General features: G+C 38.4%; 1 protein-coding gene across 2 annotated transcripts in view; it reads right to left on the bottom strand.

The window, feature by feature from the left end:
• Positions 1-20,616, bottom strand: part of DNAAF9 (dynein axonemal assembly factor 9) — a 136,828-nt gene that overhangs the window by 68,497 nt on the left and 47,715 nt on the right. For both annotated transcript variants that reach the window (XM_077816038.1, XM_077816037.1), the window contains exons 7-12: positions 19,207-19,284; positions 15,864-15,962; positions 14,782-14,837; positions 10,876-11,011; positions 9,076-9,157; positions 3,222-3,258 (exon numbers count right to left, since the gene is read on the bottom strand). In XM_077816038.1, coding sequence (XP_077672164.1) covers positions 3,222-3,258; positions 9,076-9,157; positions 10,876-11,011; positions 14,782-14,837; positions 15,864-15,962; positions 19,207-19,284 — 488 coding nt within the window. The remainder of the gene's footprint in view (positions 1-3,221; positions 3,259-9,075; positions 9,158-10,875; positions 11,012-14,781; positions 14,838-15,863; positions 15,963-19,206; positions 19,285-20,616) is intronic.

Genomic DNA, 20,616 nt, shown 5'->3' on the forward strand with positions numbered 1-20,616 from the left:
GTATACAACCTGATCTCCAACATACAGAAATTCCAAACGAATCCCCAACATCTTTTATGTTTGAGACATTAAATTGATCCTTTCTTTCCACATAAGAAGGGAAAACTTGGGAGAAAGTTCTGATGCTCATCCCTGAGAGTTGTCTATTATTTCGCAAACATTTCACTTGAAATTAAGTGCTTCTCATTTATTGCCTAATTGGTAATGCTAACCTTTTTTGGCTCCCGAGGGCCGCGTTATATCAGGGTAGAGGTGAACTATGTGATTACACTAAACATCGGAATATCTGTATACATTTTGGCACAGTATTTCCTCAAGTTATACATGTCATGAGACATATTTTAGTTTTTAATATTATATAGACAAAAGTCAAAAACATTGGATTATATAAAAGTGACAATGCAGATTTGCAGACTTGAAGCATTAAGGAATCAGAAGCACGCAGAGTTGTGAACTACCAGTCCAGGTCCATTTGGCCACATAGCATTCTGTTGCAGAAATCCAACATTAATGTAGCAGATAGATCAAGCCTATTCCTCCGTTTGAATGGATGTATACAAACTTTCTATGCTTGCTGAACTTGATGGATACTAATGTAACTATTCTTCCCAGTTTCCCGGTTTAAACTGAGTTTAAGCCGGTATTTACCAACGCCCTGTCCTAAACTAGCTTTCCCTGAGAAACCGCCAACTCTGCTACAATAAAAATATTCATAACAAGATTAGGAAATGCAAACACTACTTTTGGAAAGATAAACATCTGGTCAAACAGGGGTCTCCACACTAAAATAAAGACCAGAGCGTATCAGGTGATTGTACTGAGCACAGACGGAGAAGAGACTTGGCCAACGAGAGTGAATAATAACAGAGACTGCAGGCTGCCCATCGCAGATGGCTGAAGAAGATACTACACATTTAATGGAAAGACCAGCTAACAAATGTGAGAGTAAGAGAGTTGACAGAGCAGGACATGTTAGAAATATACTAAAAAAAGCAAGCTCAGGATGTTAGACATGTACACCAAATTGAACACTTCAAAGATTTATAGATTCCAAGGCCCAGAAGAGACAATTGTTATCACTTAGTCTGAACTCCTCCCACAGGCCAGAGAACTTCCTTAAAGTAACTCCTAGAGCAGAGCTTTTTAAAAAACACCCTATCTTGATTAAAAAAGTGGTCAGTGATGGAGAATCCGTCACAACCTTGGTAAACTGTTCCAACGGTTAACTACTTGTGCTGCTAAAAATGTATGCCTTATTCCAGCTTGAATCTGTCTAGTTCCAACTTCCAGCCATTGGATCATGTTAAATCTTTCTCTGCTAGATTGAAGAGCCCACCATTAAATATTTTCTCCCTGTGTAGGTACTTATAGACTAATCAGGTCACCTCTTAACCTTCTCTTTATTAAGCCAAATAGAGCTCCTTGAGTCTATCCCTATAAGGCATGTTTTCTAATTGTTTAATCATTCTTCTGGCTCTTCTCTGAACCCTCTCCAATTTATCAATATACTTATTGCATGGTGGACACGGTATTCCAGCAGTGGTTGCACCAATGCCAAATAAAAAGTGATAAAATAACCTCTACTCCTCAAAATTCCACTTTGTATGCATCCAAGGATCACATTTGCTCTTTTGGCATTAGCATTGCACTGAGAGCTTTCCACCACGCCCACCACATCTTTTTCAGTCCTGCTTCCCAGGATGGAGCCCCCTATCCTGTAAGTATGGCTTACACTCTGTGTCCCAAGATGTATATATTTATATTTAGACATATTGAAGCACATATTGTGTGTCTGTGCCCAGGTTACAAGCGATCCAGTTTACTGTCCTCTTCTTTATTTACCACTCCCCCATTTGTGTGTCACCTGCAAACTTTATCAGTGATGACTATATGTTTTCTTGCAGCTCATTGATAAACATATTAGAAAGCACAGGGCCAAGAACTGATCATCCCTTCAGGACCCCCCTAGAAACACACCCAATGGATGAAGATTCCCCATTTACAATTACATTTTGAGAGCTATCAGTTAGGGAGCTTTTAATCTATTTAATTTGTCGATGTTAATTTTATTAAAGACACAAGGTGAGTGAGTTAATATCTTCTATTGGACCAACTTCTGTTGGTGAGAGAGATATGGGGACCAACACCGTTACGTCTACACTGCATGTTAATTTTATATCATTCTAGTTTTTTAATCTAAGTGGCATATGGTACCAAGTTAAAGCCTTACACTAGTGTTCGTATATTATCTCAAAACTTACCTTTTTTGAACCAAACTTGTAATCTCATCAAAAAAAGATATCAAGTTAGTTTGACAGGATCTGTTTTCCTTAAACCCATGTTGATTGGCCTTAATTAAATTACCCCCCTTTAATACTGTATTAATCAAGTCTTATATCAGCTGCTCCACTACGTTGCCCAGGATCAATGCCAGACTGACAAGCCTGTAGTTACCCAGGTCATCCCATTTACCCTTTTTAAATATGAGACAACACTGGCTTTCTTCCAGTCTTCTGCAACATAGCTTGTGTTCCTGACTTACTGAAAACCAACTATTAATGGTCTAGTGTGATATTCCGGCAGCTTTTTTAAAACTCTCAGAAACAAGTTATCCATGCCTGCTGATTTTAAAATGTCTAATTTTGGTAGCTTCTGTTTAACATCCTCCTGAGATACTAGTGTAATGAAAAGACTCATCTTATGATCTAGCTGCATCATCTGTTTTTTCCCCCAAATACAAATAGGAAACATGGTAAGCAAGCCCTTAATTGAATATTTGACAGAGGAAACAGAAGGCAAGGAAGGCTAAGGAAGAACTGACAGAAGACAGTGACACAAGATACTGAATACACAACCTCCAGGGAGAATCACAATTAGCAAGCCAGTGCAGAAACTGGACTGTCTCATGTATCAGTAACACAGGAGGAACTAAGGTATAAGACCAAAAATTATTTTATTTAAAACATTGTTTTGGTGCTGCAGTGAAGTGATATATTAAGTAACTGTCCCTATACTCCACATCAGTTTCCAGATTTCTCATTTTATAAGCACCTAGTTAAAGCCTCCCCTAGATATACACACAGCTGTGTTAAAAAACAAAACAGAACAAAACTGCACTGTAATTATCAGCAGCCATCCCATCTAAATAGGAGTTTGGGATCTACTGTCATGAAGTGGAATTGGAAGGGTAAGTAGGGGGGAAGTAAAAATGGATAGCTTACACTTGTTTAGTTTTCTCGTGCATCTCATTGTCATTTCCTGTATGAAAATGAAATATTTCAAGTTAGTTTTAAATACTATTACATGAGGTTATGCAACATATTTCATGGAAAAGGTATCTACTTTAAAAAAAGCAGAATTATGAATTCAAAAGTCTAAACAATTGGTATTTACATTTTACTTGCAGAGTAATCTTTACTTCTTGTTTTATATAAATTGATGTATAAACTGTGGCTGGTAATTTTGTTTAGGATCTTGCTTTGATAGGTAGGTTTTGTTAACCCTCCCTCCCCCCAAAAAAAAAAACAGAGCAAATTTCTGGCTACAACTTGTACCAGTATGTGCAGTACCATGGTAACGCGCCCGCGCCCCCCGATCAGGGCAGGTGAAGAATCCGTGCCACCATTCCTCACAGCTGCCCACCCACCCTTACTGTCAGAGCCCTGCGTGGATACAAAATTTGTATCCACGTCAGCGCTGGTATCTGCAGAAATGGCCCATGGATATAAAGGGGATACCCACGGATTTGCAGGGCTCTAGTGATTACTTTAAGCCCTCCATTGGTCAAAGACAAAAGGGATGGAGTTTCTTTATAAATCATGAAAAGTATCAAAAATACAGTTGCACACCTGAGAAGTAGCAAAATACTATGAACAAACATATTTACTCTGTTTGAGAAGTTTGTAAAAAATTACATTTCAACTGCTTCTGTCACAGTGTAACATTACTGGCAAGGCTACATAGAGGCTAGCGCAAAAAGGCAGAAAGAAAGTAACGTATCAAAGGTTTTCATTTCTTTTACTCGCATGTGCACCAGTGTGCGCTAGGTCGTGCTCACGAACAAAGAAGAGTAGGAACAGAAGAGCGTCACTAATTTTAAAATTACAAAAAAGGATGTTAGAGGGGAGAGAAGAAAGGACAGTGTAGTAGTATACTCAATCCACACTTTCTACAAACATTACACTAGGAAAACAGGCTTTATCTGAAAAGATTTCTCAAGTATGAACTAACACAGATCCTAACACAAGGAAGAAAGGAGAGCAGCAGAATAAAGACCCTGGACTTGAGAAAAGCAGACTGACTCCCTCAGAGAACTGATGTGCAAGATCCCCTGGGAGAATAACATGAGGGCGAAAGGAGTCCAGGAGAGCTGGCTGTATTTTAAAGAATCCTTAGTGAGGTTACAGGGACAAACCATCCCGATGTGTAGAAAGAATAGTAAATATGGCAGGCGACCAGCTTGGCTTAACAGTGAAATCCTTGCTGATCTTAAATACAAAAAAGAAGCTTACAAGAAGTGGAAGATTGGACAAATGACCAGGGAGGAGTATAAAAATATTGCTCGGGCTTGCAGGAGTGAAATCAGGAAGATCAAATCACACCTGGAGTTGCAGCTAGCAAGAGATGTTAAGAGTAACAAGAAGGGTTTCTTCAGGTATGTTAACAACAAGAAGAAAGTCAAGGAAAGTGTGGGCCCCTTACTGAATGAGGGAGGCAACCTCGTGACAGAGGATGTAGAAAAAGCTAATGTACTCAATACTTTTTTTGCCTCTGTCTTCACAAACAATGTCAGCTCCCAGACTACTGCACTGGGCAGCACAGCATGGGGAGGAGGTGACCAGCCCTCTGTGGAGAAAGAAGTGGTTCGGGACTATTTAGAAAAGCTGGACGAGCACAAGTCTATGGGGTCGGATGCGTTGCATCCGAGAGTGCTAAAGGAGTTGGCGGATGTGATTGCAGAGCCATTGGCCATTATCTTTGAAAACTCATGGCGATAGGGGGAGGTCCCAGATGACTGGAAAAATCATGGAGCAGGTCCTCAAGTAATCAATTCTGAAGCACTTAGAGGAGAGGAAAGTGATCAGGAACAGTCAGCATGGATTCACCAAGGGAAAGTCATGCCTGGCTAATCTAATTGCCTTCTATGACGAGATAACTGGCTCTGTGGATGAAGGGAAACCAGTGGACGTGTTGTTCCTTGACTTTAGCAAAGCTTTTGACACGGTCTCCCACAGTATTCTTGCCAGCAAGTTAAAGAAGTATGGGCTGGATGAATGGACTATAAAGTGGATAGAAAGCTGGCTAGATTGTCGGGCTCAACGGGTAGTGATCAATGGTTCCATGTCTAGTTGGCAGCCGGTATCAAGTGGAGTGCCCCAAGGGTCAGTCCTGGGGCCAGTTTTGTTCAATATCTTCATAAATGATCTGGAGGATGGTGTGGATTGCACCCTCAGCAAGTTTGCAGATGACACTACACTGGGAGGAGTGGTAAATACGCTGGCGGGTAGGGATAGGATACAGAGGGACCTAGACAAATTGGAGGATTGGGCCAAAAGAAATCTGATGAGGTTCAAGAAGGACAAGTGCAGAGTCCTGCACTTAGGACGGAAGAATCCCATGCACCGCTACAGACTAGGGACCAAATGGCTCGGCAGCAATTCTGCAGAAAAGGACCGAGGGGTTACAGTGGACGAGAAGCTGGATATGAGTCAACAGTGTGCCCTTGTTGCCAAGAAGGCCAATGGCATTTTGGGATGTATAAGTAGGGGCATTGCCAGCAGATCGAGGGACATGATCATTCCCCGCTATTCGACATTGGTGAGGACTCATCTGGAGTACCATGTCCAGTTTTGGGCCCCACACTACAAGAAGGATGTGGAAAAATTGGAAAGAGTCCAGCGGAGGGCAACAAAAATGATTAGGGGACTGGAACACATGACTTATGAGGAGAGGCTGAGGGAACTGGGGATGTTTAGTCTGCAGAAGAGAAGAATGAGGGGGGATTTGATAGCTGCTTTCAACTACCTGAAAGGGGGTTCCAAAGAGGATGGATCTAGACTGTTCTCAGTGGTAGCAGATGACAGGACAAGGAGTAATGGTCTCAAGTTGCAGTGGGGGAGATTTAGGTTGGATATTAGGAAAAACTTTTTCACTAGGAGGGTGGTGAAGCACTGGAATACGTTACCTAGGGAGGCGGTGGAATCTCCTTCCCTAGAAGTTTTTAAGGTCAGGCTTGACAAAGCCCTGGCTGGGATGATTTAGTCAGGGATCCGTCCTGCTTTGAGCAGGGGGTTGGAGTAGATGACCTCCTGAGGTCCCTTCCAACCCTGATATTCTATGATTCTATGAACTATAATAAAATCAATTTTAAATAACAAAGGTGAATGTTTATGGCAGGTGTGATGTATGTATATTGCTGCTGACTATAAAAAAGAAATATAAAACATGATTTCATTAATGGCCTCTCAAGCATTTTTGATTTAAGAGATCCTTGGACATTATTTAATGCGAGTCATTTTACATACAGATGCACACCAACCATTAACACATTTAAATGTTAATCTACCGAAATTCCCTTATGCTATGATTTATATTGGGGAGGCTGCTTGATCTTATATTACCGCTTTGAAGCATACAACTTCCGTGAGAAGAAAGGATGTAAACCTTCTTTTGACAAATGAATTTCCTCTCTGTCCTCACTTAATTTGTGAGTATAAGATAAGGGGGGGGAAGGCAATACAAATGAGACAGCATAGGGAAGACCTTTTTTTGCAAATACATTTGGCAAAATCTGAAGTTATTTGATCTTGAATAAGATGCAAGCTTTTTTATTTTTACGGGCTTTTTTTAGTTAATAACACCAACTACTGAATTGTATCACAAGTGACTGATTAATAGCCTATCTACATAAGATTCCAAAATTGTCATGTTGAAGCCTAGAATGTCTGTTGAGTCAGTGTGAAACAATGCAAACAGCCTCAAGCATAACTGAGAGCACTTTTTTATTTATTTTTTGTTCAGAACATCAGCAGGTTCAGTCATCACTGGGATTTGCAGTCTGTCTCCACCCCATTAAGTTCTCAGCCATTTTGACTTATGAATTACTCCTGTGCAATGTACACCTACAGTTAGGCATGTATCTATGCCATGCCAATGATCACCACATCTTTGTGGTATCAGAGGTAACGCACCCAATCACCACTGCCAGAGCCATGACACAGCATGGGCTTTCAGCTACTAGTTTTACTATTAAGTCATTTGCTTCTCATTGGAATAACCTTTGTTAAATGGTCTTCTTGAGCTACTGCAGGCAAAGTTCCTCTAGGGAACACTGGCTGTATGGTAAGTTGATCTGGTTGAAAATTACATGCAGGTGTAACATTTAATATCAAGATCTTAGATTATTGTTATTTATTAGGCGGCTATAAATGTTTCATTACAAGAATCTTTTTTTAAGCAAATGCACTGGAATTTGTGTGTTGATGGTTTGTTTTTTTAAAAGAGTATTTTAACAGGCTAATTATTAAGAGATGAAATTAGATTAAAACTTAATTGCACATAATAGACTGGTATTTGACAAAATCTATTTAATATAATCTTACAGCTTGGAACAAAGTACACCATGTTTTTATTACAATGATAATATTGTTGCAACCATTGCTTGGGTAGACTATTCAGACAACACAAGACAGAGACAAAGGACTAAAAAGACCAGGACAAACTCTTCTCTCTCATCTTCCCTGTAAAATCATCTTCTTTCAACAAAAGAAGAGTTGCGATGTTGCTATGTAATTACCGCCTTGAATTGTTGGCTTTTGATTTCCTATAAACTTCTGTAACAGGCAAGTTAACACTTTCCTGTAACTTGTAAAGCACTAATGCAGTCAAAATTATGTTCTTTGCAAACTTCCTACAGTAACTAAAGCAAGCATGTCTCATAATATTTTGAAATTTACTAGGCGTGCAACTGATTATTTTTAATATTTGCTAATAGCTTGGAACAGATATTTGAGACGACTGCACTCACAATTTATGATTAAGATTTATGTACTCCCCAAAGCATTATTTTTTACATTTATCACTGTATTTTATAAACCATGCTCCAGGTGCTGGAGGATATTTAAAAATTCATCTGGCCCCTATTGCCAAAATATCTGGGCTCCATATAAATTCTGAAAATTTTAATATTGGGAAACTTGAATCTTCCCCCTTGAAATCAATGGGAGTTTTGCAAACTTCAAAGGGAACACCATCAGGACCTATTTGTATATATATTTTTAAATGCTAAGGGGATCAAGATGATAAGGCAATGAATATCACATAAATCTGTAAAAATATAAGTACATAATACTCCAACACGGTACAATTTAATGAAGCAATCATTAAAAGTCATGTGTCAACAGTTACCAAATGGAGGTAGCTGAGATACTGCAGTTATGTTCCTATGCTTAAACCAGGAAGTAACTTGTACCTCAAGTATGGCAGGTAATTTTTTGACATTATAGTGGTGACAATCATATAGCACATTTCAACTTGAACTTCATATTTATTTTCTTTAATGGATTTAAACTCACACTCAACATTAACCAAATTAAATATGTGACTTTGAACTGCAGTAGCTAAGACACAAGGCCCCCATTGACTTGAATGGAGTGGATTTTACTTAAAAGCAGAACATTTCCACCAGGCTCACTCAATTCTACTCTCACCATGCATCCCCAGTCTTTGAAAGATTTCCCCTCCCCTACTTCTTGTGACTTTTTTCAAGGTATTTTCAAACTAAATAGAGTTTAAGCTCTAATTATGCCTTATTTCCAAACATCTACTTTTGGAGAATTCCTTGAAAACTTCTGACAGATTTTAGTGAAAGGTGAAGGTGGAGGGACATGGTCAAGATAACCATGTCAGGCTGGATTCTTTGCATGGGCTACTGCTCTACAGATTATCTACAGTTGTGGGAATCAAACAGTATATGCTTTCAATCTCTCTACAAGCAAAACACCAGCTGCTAAATTATTACAAATAATCAGATGGCTATGTTCCTTAAATACTCTGAGATAATGTTGAGAGACTTACCCAGGTAAGGAATGTGAGTTGTTCCAAAAATATAGGTCCTTGAACAAGCCAGAGGTCCCTTGGGAGATACACACTGCACAGCCTAGTTGTCAGTATTAATAAGATGTAAGTGGGTCTTAAAGTCAATAAATAATGGTATAAACATTAACAACTATAAATAGATGGCTAATTAAAATCTGCCTTAATTTTCTTGCTACTGAAAGTGCAGGAACCAGGACCAGTTGTATTAAAAAAGTTATCTAAGCCTTTTAAAGGTATATTTCAATATTTGACTTGATATGCGTGGTTCAAAAAGGCCTTGAAAACAAAAGGAGTTCTGAATTCCCCATGTGAATTAAGAAAGTGTTTTCAGGTTTGTATATAAATTATTCCTTTTCATTAATGTGCCTCAAGTTCTGCTAAGCATCCATGTCCTTTACCTGTTATTTAATGCTATTTTCAGTGCATCCTACTAGCTAACAGAGCAGAGCAATGTCATGTTAGGTGTACCACCACCTTTAGACCTCTGAGACTCACTGACATGATGTGGTAGACACCATATCAGAAAGCAATCACAACTGGCTCTGACAGACGACAGGTGGTCCTAACAGGAAACCCACCCACGTATGTGAAAATAAAAATAGTATGACTGGTATCCATGTGGGAATAATATGGGAGAGGGTAGGAAACAGAGAATGAAGTTTAATTACACTGGAACATTAAATAATCTTTTCTTGTTTACCTAACCAGTGGGATAGGCCAACCCCATGCTCATCCATAAGGCAGTGACTCATTCAATATTGCTCTAGCCCATGTGGAGTCATAAAATTATTACCAGGCCATTGCTCCCTAATTACCTGTACCTAATAAACTACATTCTACGTCTTTTGCAGTAGCAGCTGTGCAACAGAACACCCTTCTGACTTACAGACACTCTCAAAGCCTTCCTCAACTGGCTACTAGGGAGAACTAAACAACAATGCAACCTGCACACTCCTCCTTCGCTTCTAGTTACCTTCTTGATGCACCCAGCCCAGCCAGCCTGAGGATCTGTATTCCCTGGGGTTGCTTCCCAAAATGCATTCCCTGCATGGGAGCGCAATAAGCCATCGAGTTCATGATATGTTTTAAATTCAACTTTTACTTGAAAATGGAAACAAGTAAATTTTTAAAAAGTTCATCTTAGTAACAATTTTTAACAGTTGAAAGCTATTCAGGGATTTTGTGGTTTGTCTCCAAACCTCATTACATTTTTAAACAACCAGACAATGGTTTTAATGAGTTAACAAGTTACTAAAAAAATTACAAGTGTTAATACTGTATATTTTTAGAAATGTTAACCAAGAGTTTTATGATTCAACCATAACTCAGATTTCAGTTACTGAAGAAAAAAGTTAATAAATTATGCATCTTTAGAGAGTATTTTTATTTGCAGCCTAGAGTCAGTCAGAATACAGACCAGGGATATTATACCCTATCTTTTCAACTATGCACAGTCCTTAGAAAGTTGTCTTCTTTCATATTGGGCCCAATCATGTGCACCCCATAGAGTGGAACACCCATTTAAGTCAATGGGAGTTTGGCTTCCAAGAAGGGCTGTAGGATTGGTCCCATAGCAACTACAATTTCCTATTTCCTGCCTTTTCATTAAAGGTCTGACTGCTTTACTTGAACCTTTCAGAATATACATTTGTACTGCACACATGTTGGCTGTTTGACTGATCACCAATAAGCATTTTGTAATACAAAGAAAAACAATTTAGCAAAGCAAAAACATACTGTTTGGGGAAGAAAAAAATAAGTAAGTTATTAAAAGCTCACCATGTGCTTAGCAGTACTTCCGCCAAGGCCTGTATTTCGAACCAGATGTCCCTCAGATGGAAAATTAAAGTTACCAGAGTTCAGGTTCTCTTTACTCGAGTGGTTACCAAACAGCACAAAAGGCTGTCTGCTAGGGCTAGAGAAAAATACAATTATTACTTCTACACTTGCAGAATACTTGAGGCCTTGATTATATTTTAAGAGTTTTTGTAAGTTATTTTTTGGAATTCCCCCATTAAAACAGAGTATAGCAATGAAATTATAATTAGCTGTATAGTCTACATTGAGAATCAATGGAAAACCTCTGCAGTTAGAAAGAAAGAACCAAACAAAAGGGATCATGAGTTAACAAATGAGTTAACAAAAGATTAGGCAACAAAATATTTATGAAAATATCTTCCAAGCCTACCTCAAGGATGTTAAGAAACTTGTAGTGTAAATATTTCCTATTTGCAATTTTGACTGCTGTCTAATGTTTCTCTGGATACTTGTGGTTCAAGAAAGCTTGACAACTGTCTCCACGTGTTTCAAAGAGATTAAACACTATGGAAAGCCCTGACACTATGTGAGAGGGTACCTTGAAGTCCATTGGTTAGCAGCAGGTAAGGAAGAACCAAAGGATAGTTCTTTAGATGACAGCTAACTGAGATCTTTCCTTAGCTCAAGCATAAAATGCTCTGCTTTTGGAACAAAAGGATGACGAGAGTTCTCCTGAGATCAGTAAGTACATGCTTAACAAGTGAATACGTGACAGGTGACAACCACAATTCCATTATGAAGATAATCAAATCTATCTCTAACTCTCCACCAGAAAAAACCTTCCTTTTTCAAATACTTGGAGTTACATGTCATTAAGTAAAATGTATTCTGAAAACTGAGTGAGTTAAGTACTTTGTGATAAAAGACTAAAACAGTGCTTTTATATTTTGAAGTATCTAATGTTTCTTTGTATCTCAATTTAACACACAAACCACATTATGTCAGACTTTCAAACAAATTTTAACATAAGTTTGTGAAAAAAGTGGTTTTCAAGGGGAGGAATGGTAAAAATCTATCAACTATTGACGTTTTTGAAAACTAGACACAAACAAGGAAACAGAGGAGGGAAAGATATGACAGACTATTTTCAACTTCAAACTCCAGATTAGCCAGTGTTACTTTTCCAAAGTGAAAGGAAACTTCGGGAGCTGATGAAGTGACATCTCCTCCTGCATATCCCACCAAGACGATCCCCAGCCTAGAGAATGTGCACAAGTTCATTCGCTATAAGTGAGAAACCAACTCTAAGGGAGTGTCTACACATTGTGTGTTTGGTTAGGATTCTTACCTTGGTATTTACCAATTATTGAGCTGGTTAACCCCTTTACTAAGGCTATTCTGTATATTCCCCTAATGTTTGTTCAAGGCTACAAATATTTATTTTCACAAGGATCCAGCATGGATAGAGTAGCTGGGCCCTGGGGATATCACAAATGTATCCTTCATCTGATGTGTCAGACTTCTAGCTTATCCATTAAAATGTTGTTTTTCGGATACAAGCTGCTTTGAATCTCTGTACTTAGGCCAACAGTATTATCAGACTAACAATCTTTACCATTTTAATGTGCTTTGAGATGCAGTGACTAAGAAATATTCCAAGAGCACTGTGACGTTATCTAATTAAAATAGGACCATGTAAATCATTGTGGCTACCACTGTGATATAATTGCAATAAATCTTAAACGAAATGTGACATATGACCAGAAAGGGTTAAGCAGCTTACAGGCTAAATGACCCAAAGCCAACCATTAAAGACATGTTAGAAATTATGTGACTGGTAATTAGGGCCATTCCCTGCTAGATAGGCTAGAACTTTGAAGTGCAAACCTGTATTGTTAGAGAATTAGAGGTGATACTAATTGTGTGTGTTTACTTCTATCTTGTCTAATAATTAGCTATGTAAACAGACAGTACCTATAGCTATTGATTCAGAGATCAAAAGGGAATATTAACATTTAGATTAATCTTGAATGCAATGATGGCATTGTCTGTATGTTCTTTAAAGTTGTGACAGACTGCCTAATGGATAAATTATCTCATGTTAATCACCCGTGAGGTTTGGGAAACAGAAGGTTACATCAAAAAACCATTGTTCACCCAGGACTGTATGGTCAAGTGGCTGCTAGAAAATGGTATAAAAGACCCTGGGGTCCCAATCCTTTTTATCTCAGATCTGCTTGAGGCTTCATGTAGGGAAAGCCTAAGCCATAAGGACTGAGATCCCAGTCCTGACCGGACTACCCTGAATATAAACATTGGACTGTAACCTATAAACTATTTCTGAAAGAACTCTTTGCAACTACAAAGCTCACCATCTCTGCTGTGAATCTGAATCTCAAGAATTGTACTCAAGTCTGTACGTACACTGATCTTTTAACCAACATACTCTCTTTTCTTTTTTAATAAATTTTAGTTTAGTTAATAAGAATTGGATGTAAGCGTGTATTTGGGTAAGATCTGAAATATTCATTCACCTGGGAGGTAATGTGTGCAATCCTTTGGAAGTGTAGAACTTTTCTATACGATCAATAAGATTTTCAGTAATCCTCATCATATTTGACTTGGGTGTCTGGGTGGAGGCCTGAGGCTGGGTTACTTTAAGGGAACTGTGTTGTTGGCTTCTGGGTAACCAGTGAGGTATTATAGAGGGTGCTTTGTGCTGGCTTGGCAAATCTAAGTATTGGAATATCCACCAGCTTTGGGGATTGTCTGCTCCATTCTCTGCAGTTCACCCTAATTGAATGACCACAGTTGGCTCCCCTGGGATCCCAGTCACAAGCACAAAATATTATTAGACAGGTATCTAGATTTTACATGTAAAGTAAGGTTCAGTATGTGTCATTAATTTGCACATTTATAAGTTTCTACTTCCATAATATTTCTTTTTCTTAAGTGTCATATAGAGAGATTGCTGTGACAGAATTAATTCTGTCAGAATTAATGCTTTCATGCTGGGATGAAATAAGCATTATTTTATCCTTAAATTATTCTTATGTGGCTAGTGTAAGTTTTGGATTTTTCTTATCTACTTATTTCCTTGCTTTTAAGTGTTTGGGTTTTGTAAATGATTGACAAATGTGTCACTCAAACTTTTTTTTTTTTTAGGACTATTATGAAAATATGGGGCCAAATGTTCTAACTTGGCCATTCTGCACCCACGATGCTCAGGTGGCATGGTAATGAATCAAGTATAAGATCCTGAATAACACAGAATAGTCAAAGTGGGTAATTAGAAACCTGAATGCTTGTTCTGTACACAATACAGTCACACGGATGACAATTTACAAAGAACAGGAGTATTTGTGGCACCTTAGAGACTAACAAATTTATCTGAGCATAAATTTTCATGGGTTACACCTCATCGGCTGCATAGAATGGAACATATAGTAAGAAGCTATTTTATATATATATAAAGCCTCTTATTCCACCTTTTCATGTTCTCTGTGTGTCTATATCTTCTTAGCATATATTACCATTCTATGCAGCCGATGAAGTGGGTTGTAGCCCACAAAAGCTTATGCTTAAATAACTTTGTTAGTCTCTAAGGTGCCACAAGTACTCCCGTTCTTTTTGCGGATACAGACTAACACGGCTGCTACTCTGAAACCTGTCAATTTACAAAGAGTTTGGGGATCCTTCAGGAGAAGAGGCCGTACATAAGTGGTATTCCTAAAAATATATTTTATAGCTAAAGATAATATATCATATCCTATTTAGGATTGATATGGAGTTAAGTTGTATTCATGGTCCCAAATGACATTACAAGAGGTCTTAATGCATCAGATACAAAGTAACATTATATAAATATAGTACACTGATTGATATATATGACATACATCTTCACAGGAATAAGATAAATGACATTACCTGTTGTCTGTTATATGGCTTGAAATCATTCCATGACTGAAGTAACTTCTGAATGGCTACAAAAATTAAAAAACAACAACCTTGCTACTCCAACGGTAAAAAGAAACACAGAAAGACTGCCAGGTTTAAATGAGAGATGCTAATGCTATCACTAAGGCCTGGCTGACAGATCAACATAGCTACCTTGCTCAAGGGTGTGAAAAACTCACACCCCTGAGCACCGTAACTATGACAACCTAACCCCCAATTAAATGTGATTAGGTTGAAAGAATAGTGCTTCCGCAGATCTAGCTATCACAGCTTGGGAAGGTGCATTACCTACAATGATGAAAACACGTGTTCCGTTGCTGTAGGAAGTATCTACACTATGGCACTAGAGTGGCATAGCTACAGCACCACAGCTGGGCCACTGCAGCACCCATAGTGTAGACAACTACAGTACACACTATTTAAAAAAACGAACAAGAAGTCACATATCTTGATTACATAAGATACGTAAACTTATTATTATGTATGTAATATGTAAGATATGTAAACGATTATTAAACTCAACTGGAACCAGTAACAGGTCACAGTGGTGGAATGCATGAGCAGCACCTCCATATTTCACACTTAAGTCATATCGTGGATTATGTTAAAACTGGTCTGAAATTTGCAGTCCCAGCTTTTCTTGTTTGTTGCTTTATATGAATTCCTACCACCAAACTGAAATGAAATGCATACATAAATTTGAATCTATTAGACAGACATGCCATACAAATAAGGTCCATTATCAGTGCAAAACTCAACACTGAGTTTAGCTGAAAAGTTAAATTGCCATTCAACACAAATGAAACATTTGTATTATACTGTACTGTCATGTTAAACCAACAGGAATCATAGCCTGAACTGTACAATTTAGGAAAGAAGAATATTCATAAGCTTACACGCCGCAACAGACAAGTTTGCTCATAACCATAAAGATGAAAAAGAAAGAGGGGAACGGAAGAAAACAAAACCTATGAAATATAACGGCAAGGTGGTAATAATGAATCAGCATTAGTGACATTCGCATTTCAAAGGGTTTAATCAAGTAAACATACCTCTCCCGCCTGAGATTCTGACAGCTCGAGGATGAAAGGAATTTCAGTGTCGAAATTAGCAAAAAAGCTGATCCATTGGTGTTCGAAAGTCATTAAATCCTGAGGAGGGAAAGAAGCAATACATGTTGTTCTGTTCAGCTAATGTCATGTCAGCAGGGCAGTAAATCACAGATGTTAAATGATGAAATCAACTGTGCTACACCACTTTTGTTAACAGTCCAATTACATAAAATCTTGTTTTATGACCACTTTAGACCACTTTTATGACCACTTTAGATCTTGAAATTTAGTTTAGTCACTCAAAGCTTAATATAAACTGGAAAATTCAACTTTCATTGGAAAAAATAATCTTCCATCCAATATGTAATTTCAGTCTAAAAATTAAGCCATTTATTTTGAGAATCATAGAATATCAGGGTTGGAAGGGACCTCAGGAGGTCATCTAGTCCAACCCCCTGCTCAAAGCAGGACCGATCCCCAATTAAATCATCCCAGCCAGGGCTTTGTCAAGCCTGACCTTAAAAACTTCTAAGGAAGGAGATTCCACCGCCTCCCTAGGTAATGTATTCCAGTGCTTCACCACCCTCCTAGTGAAAAAGTTTTTCCTAATATCCAACCTAAATCTCCCCCACTGCAACTTGAGACCATTACTCCTTGTTCTGTCATCTGCTACCACTGAGAACAGTCTAGATCTATCCTCTTTGGAACCCCCTTTCAGGTAGTTGAAAGCGGCTATCAAATCCCCCCTCATTCTTCTCTTCCATAGACTAAACATCCCCAGTTCCCTCAGCCTCTCCTCATAAGTCATGTGTTCCAGTCCCCTAATCATTTTTGTTGCCCTTCGCTGGACTCTCTCCAATTTATCCACATCCTTCTTGTAGTGTGGGGCCCAAAACTGGACACAGTACTCCAGATGAGGCCTCACCAACGTCGAATAGAGGGGGACGATCACGTCCCTCGATCTGCTCGCTATGCCCCTACTTATACATCCCAAAATGCCATTGGCCTTCTTGGCAACAAGGGCACACTGCTGACTCATATCCAGCTTCTCGTCCACTGTCACCCCTAGGTCCTTTTCCGCAGAACTGCTGCCTAGCCATTCGGTCCCTAGTCTGTAGCTGTGCATTGGGTTCTTCCGTCCGAAGTGCAGGACCCTGCACTTGTCCTTGTTGAACCTCATCAGATTTCTTTTGGCCCAATCCTCCAATTTATCTAGGTCCCTCTGTATCCTATCCCTGCCCTCCAGCGTATCTACCACTCCTCCCAGTTTAGTATCATCCGCAAATTTGCTGAGAGTGTAATCCACACCATCCTCCAGATCATTTATGAAGATACTGAACAAAACCGGCCCCAGGACCGACCCCTGGGGCACTCCACTTGACACCGGCTGCCAACTAGACATGGAGCTATTGATCACTACCCGTTGAGCCCGACAATCTAGCCAACTTTCTACCCTCCTTATAGTGCCAAACTGAATGTCAAACTGAGTTTTCAGATTACTGGGTAAAAGCTATTTGAAGAGATACTCACTCAAAAACTGAAGAGACAAACATGTAAATATGAACAGGATCAAAAATGAAGTACTGCCTAATATATTTTAAAAATGTATTCTGTACATTGCTTCAATACGGATTTGTATTGTAAGGTATTTTAGCTTTCTAAAATAGCATAATTGAGAAGTACTTTCATTAATTTATTCAGGACAAGATGGTATGCCACATGCTTTACGTCATAATTCATTGTTTTAATACCAAGCAGAGTTGTCAGACTTCTTGCATCAAAGTTTTCTTAGAATTAAAAGAAACAGAGGCAGGAATTTCCAAAAACTCACCATGTGGACCAAACTCTGCTCCCACTGAAGTCAGCTGAATTTTCACTATTGACTTCAATGGAAGCAGAGTCAGGCAAAGTCCGAGCACTTCTGAAAATCCCACCCTGCATCTTCTATATATTAAAAAAGAATCAGCAGCCTCACAACAAGAGTTTGAAATGCGGGGGTGTGGGTGTGTGTCTAATGACATGTGAAGTGAGATTGTCTCAGTCCAACTACTTGGTTAATGAGATTTTAAGCACTTTGGGCCACGGATCATCTCTTTCTTGTGTTTTTACATGGGTCTAGCACAATGGAACCCTGATCTCTGGATTCCCCAAGTGCTACCACAAACATCAAACCAGCAAACCACACACCCTTTAAATGAGAGGTACCCACATGACAAAACAAAAACTCAGCTAATACCTCACACTCTGGTGTCAAGAGCAACAATAAACCAAGACAACGAGAACTGAGTATGTAAGAATTACTGTACACTCTCAACTCTACAAGTGGTCAGGCTTCATTGTCGTAGAGGATGCTGCCTGAGAAACACAGGGAAATTACTAATGTCTCTACGTTTGCTGTTTCTGTTCTATGCATGACATAATTAAACTGCCAATATGGTAATTTTTAACAGCGCACCAATTTCTAAAAATGCACAAATGTAAACTTGTAAACTCCATATAAAACACAAACTTAGCTACAATTAATCCTGAGTATCCTGTCCACATTTATGATTGTGGAGATAACCATCGAGACCAACCAACCAAAAAAAAAGTGTTTCAACGGCCTGAGAGTCCGAGACGAATTTCAGTTTTAGGTAAACCGCATTAAAACAGGAGAAGATTAGACAGAACAATTAAAAAATATATACATAATCCCTCTCAAATTGCATGCAAATTGGATTTAGCAGAGGCAATACTAAGCCTCTCAAATTGATGTTTATGTCAACTAAACTTTAACTATCAAAGGCATTACTATTCTAGAAGCATATATTCCACCAACTTCAAATTGTTTTAGGCATTTAAAATCAGAAAACAAGTTCACTGGGAAATGCAAACAAATGTATTATGAAAATTGCCTGTGGCCACTATGTGTCACTGTTCATCTGTTTTTAAACTATTAAGTAGGTATGAATCAATATGGATCAATTAGGATAATGATAAGAAAATTGTTGTTCTTTTGTAACACAATGTTTTTGCTGCCACACACTATTCTTTTAATATGCACTGAAGGATTGGTGTCAAGAACATACATAGAATATAGTGTTGTGACCTGCAAAGAATATAGTCAACTCACGCTATTGTGGGAATTCTCTCTATAGGCTTGATAAGGTAAAGAACACAGTGTCTTTAATTCCACGGAAGTTACAAAACTTCCAAAGAAAACACTGCAACACCCTCCTAGTATGGGGAGTCCACACTTTGGCTGATGTAGTCAAACCAGTATTTTTGTTAGACACCAACGTAAATGGACACTTTTTGTCAAAGACTGGTCATGAGTTAGTTCAAAAAATTTCAGCTGCATTACCTCAAAAAGCAAGTCCTCCAGGGAAACAGGATCCATTTTGCTGTACGTTTTCCACAGATCCATGCTAACATCCATTAACTGCAAAACATTTTAATATATATCTTTTTACTGTGAAAATACTGTAGGTAGTGTGACATGCACAGATTTATGCAGCACTCAAGCACTTTATTAGCTGCTGGGTGCCGAGCTGTTTTGCAAGTCTGACCTCCAGCCTGCTTCAACAGTTTGTATGAATCTGAAACACTCAACCAATGGCATAAGCGTTTCAGATTCAAGACTGGATAAGATTTAAAAATTCTGGGTAACCCAACCTAGAAGATTCATCTCCTTCACATTAAGTGATAGCATGTAACAGATATTTAGGTCTTATGTGCTTCTTTCATACAAACTGTATCCTAAAAGGCTTTTTTCAGAGTTAAATATAATCGAGTTAATTAAGAGCAGAGAAGAGAGACATTAACAAGTACAGCCAAGGGGAAGAGACAAATTTGCAGTTAAGATTTAAAAAAAGATTGAGAGTCAATACGGTAGAGCAATACAAGAAAGCAATTCCAAATGGCTAGAACTGCAGAAAAGGCAACTCCTTATTATGAGTGAATTGTCAGAAAGGCAGACAGTACCAAGCTAAAGCAAGTTATAAGTTAACTGGCACTAACGCTGATTAAAACGTTTTCCTCCATAGGTAAACATACATATGGAGCTATAATAATTCAAAAATATTCAAAGAGACACTGACATTTTAAATGCTTTCTAGATTTTGAAATATTTCAGAGTTTTTCAAAACGCAACACTGAAAGTTTCTTATATGACTGCTTAATCTAGTCATTTCAATTGCTCTCTTCATTGAATATGGCAACAGATTGCCTTCTAAGACATGGTTTCCATTAATTTGTCATTTACAGGTAAGTGCATTAACAGAGTTCTGTGCATAATAGCATTGTGAACATGTGCCACCATTGTATCATCACATCTGATGAAGTGAGCTGTAGCTCACGAAAGCTTATGCTCAAATAAATTGGTTAGTCTCTAAGGTGCCACAAGTACTCCTTTTCTTTTTGCGGATACAGACTAACACAGCTGTTACTCTGAAACCTCACAAAATATTAAGAGATGTGATTAATAATCTGTAAATAGTTTGTGAAATATTGATTAAAAGTCTGAGTTGCTTTTGAAAAAGAACAGAATAACTACTTTAAGTATTAAAAATGTTTTTAAATGTTCTAATGAGGATAACTTTGAACTGCAGGCGGTTCCTAGTCCCTGTGCAGCTGCCCGCTTCAGGGGTGTGGGGACCCACAGATCCCCATTTTGTCAGGGATATTTTTAGTAAAAGTCATGGACAGATCACAACTTCCATTAATTGTACTTCTCTGCCCATGACCTGTCCCTGACTTTTACTAAAAATATCCG

This window comes from Eretmochelys imbricata, chromosome 4, assembly GCF_965152235.1.
Source record: "Eretmochelys imbricata isolate rEreImb1 chromosome 4, rEreImb1.hap1, whole genome shotgun sequence".
NCBI classification, from domain to species: domain Eukaryota; kingdom Metazoa; phylum Chordata; order Testudines; family Cheloniidae; genus Eretmochelys; species Eretmochelys imbricata.